Raw genomic sequence first — 13734 nt, 5'->3', positions numbered from 1 at the left:
GATACTTCTGAAGCTGTGTGATTGGTGCTTCTGATACCTCGGAGCTGTGAGGACAGTGTGTGCTGACGGGTGTTCAGCCTGCAGTTGGTTTTGACTTTGATTTGACACGTACGCTCGGCGGAGCCCAGGCGCCAGCGCTGGGCGCGTCTTCACACAGACAGCGAGGCGACATCACCTAATGGCCCTGATCTCAATCTCCTTTAAAAGCCTCTTGTATTCCCTGCCATCGTTTCACCTCTGCAAAACCCCAATTTTTTTTTTAATAAACCATCAGTCCCCTTCTCCGGTGGAGCATTGGTCCCTTCCTCTTGCGGCTGGGACCAGACTGCAGGGTCCGCTGTGGTTTTAATGGGTATTAACTGGGGGGCTGTTGAGGCTAAAGTGCTATAAAACCACAGCACTGGTGTAGGCTCTCTGGCAAAGCGTGTGCAAGAGTGTGTGTGTGACCATGATTACAGGCATACTTTTGTGTCTTTGTAGCTTAAAAAATGCATTTGTTGAGCTGTGTGCCAATATGCATCATGCTCTTGAGTTTTGAACCAATTTGTCTACAGTGTACAAAACCCCCTGCTGGAAAATGACAATCTTAGTTACAGAAATACAAACACTGCTCATTTATCAATGCCAATCCCAAAAAACATGATGATTTTATTACTAATTTTACCTTCTATAAGAGGATACTAAACAGTGCTGGGTATCCTTTTGATTTTGAGGGTTGATTGTGTGTATGCAAAGAAAGAGAGTGAGAAAGCGAGCCTTGAGGTGTAACTCCTTGACCCTGCCCAGGCTGGGGCCTTACTGCTGTCTTCTGGCTCATTTACACAGAGATTCTGCAGTATCTCTGTACTGAAGGTGCAGCATTGCGCTGGCTTTGCTTTTTTACACTGAACCAAACAACCGGCACATGATGGGCGTTTGGAAGTAACCTGCTAACTCGATTATCTATAACAATAACTATCAATTATTCGACTTATCGCCATTCTTACATGTTCAAAATAAAAGATGTATACAGTACCATGCAAAAGCCTGTTTTGATAACAGACACTTTTATTTTGAAAGGACGAAAAGAGACTTGATCCTGTCGATCTTCAAACTAACTCAAGTGAGTTGATACTGTAAATAAAACATCAATGAGTTCAACGTTTTATGCCCAGTAGATGCATGATGTTAGTTTCACAGTAATCTTGCATATTTAAATGTGTTTTGAGTTAAATAAGTTTTGGATCAAATTAAACCTTGATACAGTAAGCTAGTTTTGCTCAAATTAAAACTCCTGTATTTCTGTGTGTTTTATAATTGTTATTGCAGCTTTCAGTTTGCAAACTGTAGCTTTATCCAACTTAATTCTCAGCTCATTGGCTTATTGACGTATAGCTGCAGAACTGAACGCTCGGCGTGTTTCAGTTCAGTGATACTGATATGCAGTCAGAGATAAAATTAAATAATTCACAGATCGATAAAAAATTCCACATGATCAACCAAATTCTTAACGACCATTGATCTATTAATTATTCCCATCTCCAGCCTGAACCCACAGAAATATTTGTTAATCAATGAGCCTGCAGACCGACAACTTCATGCATATACTGACACTCTCGAGAGACGAGAACTGAAAGTCCCATCACTCTCCTAGGTGTGTGTGTGTGCATGGAAGAGAGAGGGGAAGTGATGATGTGGAAGGTGGAGTATTTCATCTAATGTTAGTTATTAATAACTTGCTCTTACCGCTGTGGTGTCATTTTTTGAACTGCCTGTGGGTCAACTAGACTGTGTGTAGTCCTCCATGCTGGCCGCCCCTTTTATGCAGATTGTTATAATACCTCTGCTGCCAGCTCTGAGGTGGAACAGCTATGCCTCCTATTCTGTCTTTGTAAGTTTTATACATATAGTGAGACAGAGGAAAGACTGGCTGTGTAAGAGGGGCTTCTGTCTATCACTGGGCCAGTTGTGTCTGTGGGGCTGATAGCCATCACCTAGACACACTGAACAGGGATGTCTGCAGCTGACCTATCGTCTTTGTGTTGCCCGCACACACACAAACACACATATCACAAGGAAGATGGGACTCAGCGGCACCAGCGAGGCCTCCACGGGCTCCAATTAATACCCCAGCCCTTCATATCCCCTCATCTTTAAGAGCTGACTGTGGATTAAATATTTATGCATCAGCATTGAGACAGAGATAAAAGTCTCCTACATGGCTATCAATAATAAAAAAAACATCCCACAGCTCATAGTCACTCCTCGGCTGGCATCACAGACTGACAAAAAGGAAGGTAAAATGAGAAAACGGCGAGGCTCAGAGTCTTAGATGGCCAAGTCGTAAGCTGCATGAGAATGCAACTGGATAGCAAGCAAACAAAGATTGCAGAGAAATCAAACCAATGATCACTGCATGTGACACGTTGAAATACAAGTCGAACACGAACCGCGCAAATATGCCAAAGGCAAAAAGAAAATTTGCCAAGGGCAAAAACACAGATGTGAAGGTCCACTGTGTGTCCTCTTAACATGACATTGACTCATTACAGCAAAACAGTTTATCAATGATGCCTGGCTTCCAAGACACAATGAACTCCCTGTTGAAACAGGATGTGGATGTAACAGAATGGGAGGCAACGCAGAAGTTCAAAATGATTAGAGCTGCTTGATTAAATCAAATAAAATCAATTCTAAAAATAGTGGCAATGAATTTCATCATCGATTAGTTCTGTTTTCTCCTTGTTAAGTGATGGATCAATTTAGTCAGGCCCCCGATAAAGCTCTTTTAAAGATGGATAAAGCTGATGCCCGGCTACAGTAATCAATCAAAAAATGTATTTAGATTTGTTTTCAAATCAATCGTTTGTCCGTTAAAATGAGCTGAAATCAGCAGCTACAGGTTTCATATTTACTTCCTGTCAGTCTCGTCACTCACATACACTGCAACAAGAAATAACATTATAACATTATGGAGATTTTGGAATATGTCATGCTTTAATGCCATTACTCAGAGACCGTCTAAAGTGAAGCCTTTTCTTCTTTACAACAGAAACTTGAGCAGTCATGTTTCTGTCAGTGCATGGCTGCATGCCCATTTATTTCATTTAGCTTTTAGTTGTATTGGCCTCGTCTATATTCGCCTTTTTCATCAGCAACTGTTATTAACTAAAACAACAAGATATGTGCAGTTACATGAAACTGTAAATGTTTAAAAGAGCACAGAAAAGGAAGAATATGTTGTTTATTTTAATGAAAGAAAATAGTTTTTTCTTTTTTTATCTCATTATCCTGATTGACACATGAATCTATTGTCAAAAATAGTTGTTTCTTGCAGTCCTAATCATGAAATGTGTAAAATGGAAGAGTTATAAAATGATACACATATATTCATAAAAACACTGTATGACCCCAAAAGTCCCAAGAGACATCTGAGGGGTTGCATGATAATTAACCGTGTTCATATATTGGAAAGCAGAAAAAACAACATATGGGTCATAAATAAAATAAAATTAAAAATGTTGACATGATTTTTTTTTTCTGTGAATTACTGGGAAACAGTACCTCTTAAATTTATTTAGACAAATAGCAGCGAGTGCTTCATTACAAGGCAAAAAGGTGAAAAACTGCTACATTATAATGTAAAGAATGTATGTGATTTTTTTTAACAGGGATTTTAAACTCAAATGTTTTGTTTCCAACAGTATGTTCATTGAACAAAATTTGCTAATTGAGCAAAGTAACATGTGTAATGTGGCCAAACATACAATGATAAATAAAATCCACTTGGCCCAGAGTAAGCTAATGGGACAACTGAGCTACAGCAGGAATTAATTATTCATGAAGAAAAACGCATAACAAACAAAGGGGGACAAAGTGTCTATGAGTGCGCTCTCAGAAGCTCCCTCATTAACTGAAAGAGGATACAGTTCCATGAGGGTGCAGGCATTTAACAAGCACTTGACAAGTACCTCTATTGATTAGTAGTGATCTGTTGTAACATATAACACCACCACCAGCTTCTTAGCAGCATCTATAGGAATGTAGACTTTGAAAAAATGTTACTTGTTTTGCAAGGCAAGTTAATAAAAAATACCTTCAAATCAGAAAAACACGGGACACTACTCCAATGTATGGTCTCTAGCTCCTCTCAGTGGCAGAACGTGGAAATTAAAAATGCACCTCTGCTGTTAAATTCATGAAGTGCAGCTCACTGACACCTCACTGGGAATAATCAATGTATGAGGACACACTGTGGTGTTTTTGCATTGCTTCCTGTAGGTTTTTGTTTTATATTCTGCTCCTTTTCTTTTAAGCTCTCTAGTCCTTGTCTATCTCATTTGGTTTTTGTTTTTGTTGTGCAACACCAACCTGCCAAGGTCAGACATGTTCACATCATAGTAATGTTAATTAAGCTTGCCTGCAAGTAGAAATGGCGGGGCCACCTAAGATCTTGGGCTTAGGTCCTTTAGGCTGCATTCATAACAGGTCGGCAGTGCATCGAAAATGCCAGAAAATCCAGGAGATGCTGGAAAAAAAACTTGGTGGCTTGCTGTGAGAAAGTTGAAACAGACTTAACTTTTAGGGAAACGCAGATTGACATCACACTGCAGTGGTCAATCACGTATCAGCAAGCCAGTGAGAGTATGAGGTCAAAAAACAACTTTGGTAAGAAAAGGTTTAAAACACTATCAGGATAAAAAAACAAGCACTTATCCAGGCTGCGTGTTTCCTGTAACTACGAGAGTCTAGCATTCTTGCACTTCTTTAAACCCATCACATTTGAGTGATGGTGCCTTGCAAAATAGAAATCAGAGACAACAGAAGTGGAGAAGAATACTGCATGAAACAGGCGGCCAATAGAAGGCTACAGTCCCACAGTCTGCATCTATCCTGCAATAAGCTCCTGCACAAGCCACACTGACTCACTCTGACATTTCTTGTGCTGCTGTGAAATGAACAAAGCTGCCCTCAAGAGCGATTTGTGAAATGTTGAGATCATAAAATGCTCTGGAGCAAAACACTAACTGTGAAAAAAATGATTTCGTATAAAGTATACTTGTGACACACTGACACATCACTGTGAGTTGTACTCTCGGGTGGGATGGCCCAGTGACTCTGGCCACTCGAAGGATCAGTCATTGGTTTACTTTATATCTAAGGCAATGCTCGGACTACTGCCTACCTACATTTGTACCCTAATTGCATAGAGAAGTGCTGGTCTTTATTCTTTCCATTCTCAAGATCTTTTGTTGCTTTCTGTTCAACTCTGCACCTTTTGCATGGAGTTAGAATGACTGGAAACTAACAGAGTTAATATCATTGAGCGATTTTAAATCTAAACTGAGAGTACTTGAGGACAACTATAACATGTACAGTCATGGAAAAAAATATAAGAGCACCATTTTTCTTCAATTTCTTGTTCACTTCAATGGTGCAACCTGGTACAACTAAAGATACATTTGTTTGGACAAATATAATGGTAACAACAAAAAATAGCTCATAAGAGTTTAATTTAAGAGCTGATATCTAGACATTTTCCATGGTTTTCTTGATTTTGGTTATTATCAAGAAAACCATGGAAAATGGCTAAAGCTATTTTTGTTGTTATTATTATATTTGTCCAAACAAATGTACCTTTAGTTGTACCAGGCACTGAAATGAACAAGAAATTGAAGAAAAAGGGTGGTCTATTAATGTTTTCCATGACTGTACATGTTTTCCATAATCTGTTTGTAAATGTAATCATTTTTGCTTTTTTGTTTGTCCTTCTACTATAAAATTTTGTAAATGTGCTTTGTATTTTCTGCTGCCTATATCTCCCTTGAAAAAGATGTTCTTAATCTCAATGGGATTTTCCTAGTTAAATAAAGGTTATAATAATAACAATAAAAATAACCACGACTGACAAGACTCAAACATGTAGAGCTGTGATGTATTGACAGTCATTTCATAGCCTCCGTTTCCTGTTGTAGTAAAGTATGTGTCTTAATGGTATATTTACCTTGTAGGAAGGCAGAAAGCAGAGCACACCCTTGGCCACGACCTGGCAGACCTGCAGCAGCAGCGCACCCACCTCGTCCTGGAAGGCGTACGTTTCAGTGTGTTGGAAGGTGGCTAAGAGTTTTCTGCCTTGGGGTCCTGCACCAACAGTGCCCACCCATACCTGAAGAGAGGGCGTTAGAAATCACCATTATACTTTATATAATAAAAGTATCATGTTGGCCCAAATATTGTCATGTGCACTGTCTGACTGCCGAATCATTGCTTGTTTGATTCTCAGGTTCTCTTAAGTCCAACTCGCCAGTTATGATCTGTGACCTAATCTGTGACATATTTATTGCCATTAACTCCTAAAAATCAACAGCTCCCTATCTCAGGCCTTCAAATGATTTACTGGAATGAAAATGGTTAGACTGTGACATCTGCTGGTCAAAAGTGGCACTGTCTGTGACATATGTGGAACAAATACAGGGTCAATGTTTCTATTTGTTTGGGACACCTTTAGCTACAAGTTCTACATTCTGACTCTACTTTAATTACCTTTTGAAGACCTGGACCTCATACTGACTAACCATACCTCTCTTTCTTAAGTGTAGCATTCAGGAAGTTACATTTAAGAAGTCCTAAGGTCACTGGTTGGAGGTTTGAAGTTAAAGTCATAACTCAGAGTCATATTACAAGAAGCTAAATATCCTCTTGAACAATAATTTACTTAACTTGTAAGAACAGGGTCTCTGCAAGTTTCAACAAGTCAAATTTAAGACTTTTTAAGACCATAATTAATACAATTTCACATCCATACTGGCAAAAAAGTACAAAGGATTTGAAGGAAAATCGGAGGCCCAGAATTACTTGCAAACTAAGTTTCAAAGTTTTCTTGCAGAAGGTGCAATGTTCTTCATATATGTTTCCATCCATCCATTGAATTGTTTGTTCTGGAGCCACAAATTGTTGAACTTGGACTTACCCGTCTTACATGAATAATTTGGCTTTGCTGTGGGCGCTGCTATGCTAGCCTGTACCACACCGGGGCACGCACAGCACACAAGTTGGTTATGATCGATAATTTTTGACCAGGCTGCACATGTTCTTCGCTCCGTTTTGTAGTTATGTTATAGCGTCCTCAAAAATCGGAACATTTAAAAGCGAGACTGAATTTATGTATTTGTTTTCAATAAAAGTAACGTAAATACATTTTTAAGACATTTTATGAGATTTTAAGATCATTTTAGACATTTTAAATTGAAATGATTGGATTTTAGACGTTTTAAGACTTTGTAAGACCCCACGGATACCCTGCAGAAAAGCCACAAACTGCATAAGCTGTATTGTTCCCTGGGTAAACCTACTTACCTGGGACTTGTTGATGACATGGTTGGCCTCCAGCTGGATGGAGAATTTCACCCCAAGCTCAGAGGAGAAGGAGCCCATGGGTGACAGGGTTCCTGATGTCAGCACAATGCTGTGCACCGACTTTCTCAAATCGGAGAAGGCCTGGGACAGACAGATACAAACATGGACACAAGAGTAGTTTTTAATGCCATAAAAACATAATTTTAAGGCTTGCACAATGGAGATTAAAAGCTGAAAAAAAACGTAAATAATCTTAAATGTTTATTTTTGTGACACATTTTACTAGCATTTGGCAGGATACCAACATTAATTTCAGATCTTGTTAAGACAAACACTCACCGGCCACTACATTAGGTACACCTTGCTAGAACTAGGTTGGACCCCCGTTTGCCTTCAGGCAGTTCTGAAGGCAAACGGGGGTCCAACCTACACATTGGGTCCACATTGACATGATCGCATGATAGCATAGATTTGTCGGCTGCACATCCGTGATGCAAATCTCCCGTTCCACCACATCCTAAAGGTGCTCTATTGGACTGAGATCTGGTGACTGTGAAGGTCATTGTCAAGTTCAAGAAACTAGTTTGAGATGATTTGAGCTCTGTGGTATGGAGCGTTCTCCTGCTGGAAGTAGCCACTAGAAGATGGTACACTGTGGTCATAAAGGGACAATACTCAGGTAGGCTGTGGCGTTTAAACCATGCTCAGTTGGTACTCACGGCGCCAAGAAAATATCCCCCACTCTATTACACCACCACCAGCAGCCTCAACCGTTTGCTTTCATGTTGTTTATGCCAAATTCTGACCCTACCAACGTTTATTCCAATCTTTTATTGCCCAATATTTGTGAGCCTGTGCAAAATTGTTGCCTCAGTTTCCTATTCTTAGCTGTCAGGAGTGGCACCCGGTGTGGTCTTCTGCTGCTGTAGCTCATCTGCTTCAAGGTTGGACGTGTTGTGCGTTCAGAGATGCTCTTCTGTATACCTTGGCTGTACGAGTGGTTATTTGAGTTACTGTTGCCTTTCTATCAACTCCAACCAATCTGGCCATTCTCCTCTGACATTTTGGCTTCAAAAAGGCATTTTGGCCCAGAGAAATGAATATTTTCTCTGTAAACCCTAGAGATGGTTGCTAGATCAGCAGTTTGTGAAACACTCAGACCAACAACCATGCCACGTTCAAAGTCACTTAAATCACATTTCTTTCCCATTCTGATGCTCACTTTGAACTTCAACAGCTCATCTTCACCATGTCTACATGCCTAAGTGCATTGGGTTGCTGCCATGTGATTGGCTGATCAGATATTTGCGTTACCGAGCAGTTGAACAGATGTACCTAATGTAGTGTACATTTATGTTTAGAGACGTCAGTAATAGATCAGTGTGCCTACGTTACAGGGTTTGCCATCTCTAATTTCTCACCACAGCAGGGTTGAGGCACCAGAAGCTCAGTGTCAGGACTTCTGCCTTGACTCGGATGATCTGTCTTTGTCTGCGGCGTGGTACAACAAAATAGCCCTGTGCATCAGGCACATCAGGGGGGACCTGGTTGGTCCAAGCGAAGCTCTTCTGCAGAGCTACTCGGTAGTCCTCAGCAAACCTGCAGACACACAGAGAACTGAGCGATCATTCCATTCTATGACATGACAAATGATTTTGACTTAGCTGACTTCTTCGGTTAGTCTCCAAACCTGTATTGGTCCTCAGAGGAGTAGATGTAGCCCAGCACCATGAAGAGGTTTTTGAGGAAAGTGGAGCTAGCTGTGCTGATGGTTGGGATCTGAACCATATCCTCTTTGCCATTGACCACACCGACACGCTCCTCTTTCTCCAACACTGCTACCAGGCTTTGCTGTCACAAAGAAAGACGGTGGAAGAGAACACTATGTGAGAAAAAAAACATTGTTGACTATTATAAACCAAATAAGAACACGCTACAAATATTCAAGTTGGAATTATTATATTTCTTCCCTGATGTTGAGGACGCCAGGACTGGGTTGTTGTAAATCAAATTCCCTCCATGCCATAAATAAATAGTCAGTTTTACCACTAAAATTGACACACACAGTCTCACAAAAGGTGTGTTTCCACTATAGTCGAATACCCGGAATGAGGCAGGTATTCGAAACGCCCCCAATTTGAATGTGAGCTGCCCCTAGTGGCCGTTTAACCGAAAACAGTCTGGTTCCTTATTGGACGGAAGAGGGATGTGACATGGTACTTGACGAACAACAAGTAGTGAGTAGTCACAACCATGTCTATGGTCACAACAATAATTTGCATGAACCGCCATGTATATGAACACAGCGACAAGAAACACATCAAGCTCTGCTCCTTTCATCTCAGCGTCTCCTTCCTTATCATTTACGTTTGGTGCGTCTGTTAAATCCGTTGCGTAAGTGACGTCACGTTCGAAACTGTCGCTAAGCGATTCAGCGACAATCGAAACCCATACGTCACCTCCGGAGGCTGGTAAATCCCTCTGAGGCCTTCTTTTGTAATGGAGACACGCCGAGTGAGCAGTCATTTGAGAGGGCGTGGCCTGAAACTTTCAGAGCGGCCACTTTTTACCCTAATGGAAACACGCCAAATGTCAGCATGAATTTTACAAACTCAAATCACTATGAAACTTTAGCCGGGTAAACATGCAACTGGGATCGATTGAATGAAAGAAATGGTGAGAGAACTATGAAGTATGAAAAAATAATAATAATAATACGGACCCGTGGGAGGGGAGAAATATTTCGAGATTGAAAGTGGCAAATCTATGAGGAAAAAACAGTTACAGAAAAGTGAGATTTGCCATTTTTAATCTTTGATATAGATTTTTTTAAACATGTGCATATTGTTCGTTTGTCACCTCGCACTTGCAGCATGTGGAGATAAATATGATAACAACATTAATAAATATGCAGATAAGAGACAAAAAAAAGACAAATGTGTCATTTTGCATCCAGCATATATTTGCTGCAGGTGAGCAGGGGGTTGATGGGGAGCTCTGGGGAATGCAATGTGGTGTTGTTTATCTGCAGGTACTGCCCGCAGTGTAGGGAAAAATAGCCAGTTGAAAATCTGCAAAGTTTCCCTTTCTGTTTGTAACGTCTCCATTAAAAGATGTGTTTGTTTACCTTCAGCATGCTGAAGCTGCCAGCAGTGATGCCCAGATTATGAAAGATATCCACTATATCCCTCCCAGTCCAGACTTTAGAGGAGCTCTCATATCCCCGTTCAGACAGCAGGCTCTGGCTCTCCTGGATCCAGCTACACCATGCACAGAAAGACATCTTTACTAAATATCTAATATCATGAAAATGTGCAGAACTCCATCACTGAATCACCAACTTGATCAGGCTATAGCAGAAGTTCCTGAGTAGCTCGTGTTGTGAGCGTCTGATGTTGCTGTTGACCATCCCGTCGAGCTCGTCCCTGGTCAACACCAGAGTGCTGTAGTCAAAAGTGAAGCTGGCACTCTCCCGTGCACAGTCCTCAATGTTGTGGGCCTCATCCAGCACCACAATCTGGCCTTCCAGGTCAATCTCCATCTGGTGAAAATTCCGATTGAAAGCAAGAAAGGAAGGAGGAGAAAGGGGAGAGGGAGTGGTTCATCCTGAATCTCTACAGTACATATAATATAGTCCTTTGTTAAGGACCAGATTAAAGTTCTTCTTTGTTAATTACGGTGGCCCTGAAAGCTCACAGCACTGCAACTTAAGAAAACACATGCAAATACACAAAACACAAGCAAATTGAGAAAACATCTTCATCAATTTGACAACACAAGCGCAGCATTTAGAAAATGCGCATTGTGTTTCCAGAGGACACCCTAAAGTGATGCACGCGTCTGGACACACTTGTGAGATTATCACGTTATTTCAAGATAATGAAAATTTCACGTTATAACGATCACAGCACACTAACCGTTAGTGGCCGATCGATAGCATGCTAACATTAGCGGCCAATCATATCGTGCTAACATTAGCCGGCGATCGATAGCGTGCTAGCGTTAGCGGGCTGATAAGACCAAGACCAATTGGGTGCCATTGAGAGAGACCAACTAAAACATGTATCATTCGTTTATTTAATTTGTTTAACTGCAGTGGGATTGATATGGGGTAGCAGGCTAACGCTATATATTTTGTTATAACGAAATTAAAATATCATAGAAAATATCATTATCATGAAATAACGTGAAATTATAATTATCTTGAAATAACTTGATAATATCACAAGCGTGTCCAGACATGTGCATCACTTATATGTGTCCTCTGGAAACACTTCTGTTGTGTTGTGGTCTTTGGTGCTTTTTCTAAATGCTGCGCTTGTATTTTCAAATTGATGATGCTTTCTCAATTTGCTTGCGTTTTGTAGAACAGGAAGAACTAAACTGATTGTTCTACAACTCTTATATCCTGTATATCACACCCTACTCACACTCTCTCTGATCATGGGGTCCAGCAGGTAGTTATATGGGCAGAAGATAATGTAGGCGTCCTGCATAAGTTCACGTGCAGCATAGTAGGAGCACGCCCGGAGCCTTTTGCCCAGTGAAACAAGATCCTCGACGTCCCAGGCTTCATGGAGTCCGTGGACCCGCTGTAGTGTGTTCTGGTCCCGCATCCTCTGGACACCATGGTAGTAGCTGCATGACCTGCCCTGTAATAAACAATGGTTTTATTCAAAGTAGGCAGCATTAAATGGTAGCAGGAATTCATCGAACATAGCATAACATGGAGCCTAGAAACGATCGATACAGCATAGTATCGCGATATTTTGCGTGGCGATATTATATCGATTCATGGCCACCAAGTATTGATATTTAGCGTTCTGACGGCCGTCAGTATTTTCACCGTAGCAGATTCACTTTTAGGAACATACTGGAGATACTGGTATCATATGAAACTAGAAGATCTAAGGAATCTATAGGCACCATGTGCATCAGGATATCATTTTGCTGTAAAGTTCGGCTTTTTTACATTTCATTCAAAAAATTGAGAACAGTGAAGCTTAAAGTTGAGGAAAGTTTGATAAAATGCTGCAGTTGTTGTCGTCCATACATGTTTGATATCAGTTCAGTTCAGTTTGACTGAATACTTTGTTGGTCAGTCTGTGGGTTTGACTCTCATTGTGGAGAAATAAAAAGACTTAAGTGAGATGAATAGACTGAGAATTTTCTCTTATTTGACAAAACAATTCTTGATTGAATTTAATTTTGTGGACACAAAATGCAGTTAAACAGTTAAATCTCAAAATATTGTATCTCAATACTCACCCGTATTGGGATAAAATCGTATTGTGGGGCCGATGCGCTGATTCACACCTCATTAGGCCAGTTCAATGAAACTTTCATCCACTGGTTACACTAGCGAGTTAATGACCAGCAAAGAATAGACCTAAAAAATGTATTCAAACTGTTAATTTGTATTCTCCTTGATACGTCATATCCACTTGACCTCACACTATCATGTACTGTGTATAGACCTTTGCAGCAGTTTTTTCTCTTTCCCTGTAACAGAAACCCACAGACATCGAACTACCACCAGCAGACAAAACTCCCTCAACAATGTTGCCTCGGAGCAACAATTATGCTGTTACAATATCCACAATTGGTCTAGCCGGCTCTTTTTGACACACTAAAATGTCAAGAGACATTGAGTGCGCTTGTTTTTTAGAGACACGGGACACCACGCTGTCCTGCAATTGAGGCACCTACTGCAATGAGGACAATTACACTGTCACAGGAGGTGTCTGCCTCCCATAGCAATCGTCTCACTTTGTCATATATAAACAGCTGGCCCAGTCCTAACCCCTCACTGGAGTGGGTGTCACTGATTCTCTGTGTCTCTGTCACCTCAGGGTCGCGTCTAGTCTGTGTCAGGTTACCACGCTGTATAGACTCACAGTGATTCATACACAGAAACACACATTGTTCAGCTAATGGTATCTTCAGTCAAAACACCTGCCCTCTGTTTAAACTTTACTGTAACCTGTGCTGACCCCCCACCCACCCCCTACTCTCCCCAGACAGGATTCAGCATCGGCAAAGTGTCTAAGCTTAGATCATTTTGGACAAGTAAATAATTTCAACCAGAGATTATTGTTGTGTCTGGGGGTTACTAAGTCCATTGGTGTACAGTGTATGTGTTTGTCACCCGAAGCTATTAAACTATAAAGAAGAGGGTGGGACGTATGAAGCAGACACCTCTGTTGACAGTTTAATTGGGGCTTGGTACATGAGATGCTGCTTCTTTACACTTCTTTTACAATCAGTGTGTCAGGGCATGTTAACCCCGACAATAGATACAGGAACACCTGATCACAGACAGCCTCTGAAATACTGTATGTCACCTGTGGTTCAATTTGAGACTAGAGGGAAGAATATAAAGTAAATGGTCAGGTTGTC

General features: G+C 40.8%; 1 protein-coding gene across 1 annotated transcript in view; it reads right to left on the bottom strand.

Moving 5' to 3' along the window:
- brip1 (BRCA1 interacting helicase 1) overlaps positions 1–13734 on the bottom strand; it is a 95105-nt gene that overhangs the window by 62952 nt on the left and 18419 nt on the right. The window contains exons 8-14 of the mRNA XM_059331994.1: positions 11766–11987; positions 10677–10876; positions 10463–10595; positions 9026–9186; positions 8757–8934; positions 7336–7476; positions 5984–6145 (exon numbers count right to left, since the gene is read on the bottom strand). Coding sequence (XP_059187977.1) covers positions 5984–6145; positions 7336–7476; positions 8757–8934; positions 9026–9186; positions 10463–10595; positions 10677–10876; positions 11766–11987 — 1197 coding nt within the window. The remainder of the gene's footprint in view (positions 1–5983; positions 6146–7335; positions 7477–8756; positions 8935–9025; positions 9187–10462; positions 10596–10676; positions 10877–11765; positions 11988–13734) is intronic.

Source organism: Centropristis striata, chromosome 4, assembly GCF_030273125.1.
Source record: "Centropristis striata isolate RG_2023a ecotype Rhode Island chromosome 4, C.striata_1.0, whole genome shotgun sequence".
NCBI classification, from domain to species: Eukaryota; Metazoa; Chordata; class Actinopteri; order Perciformes; family Serranidae; genus Centropristis; species Centropristis striata.
The sequence above is the reverse complement of the archived record's forward strand: the minus strand, read 5'-3'. Positions and strand labels throughout refer to the sequence as shown.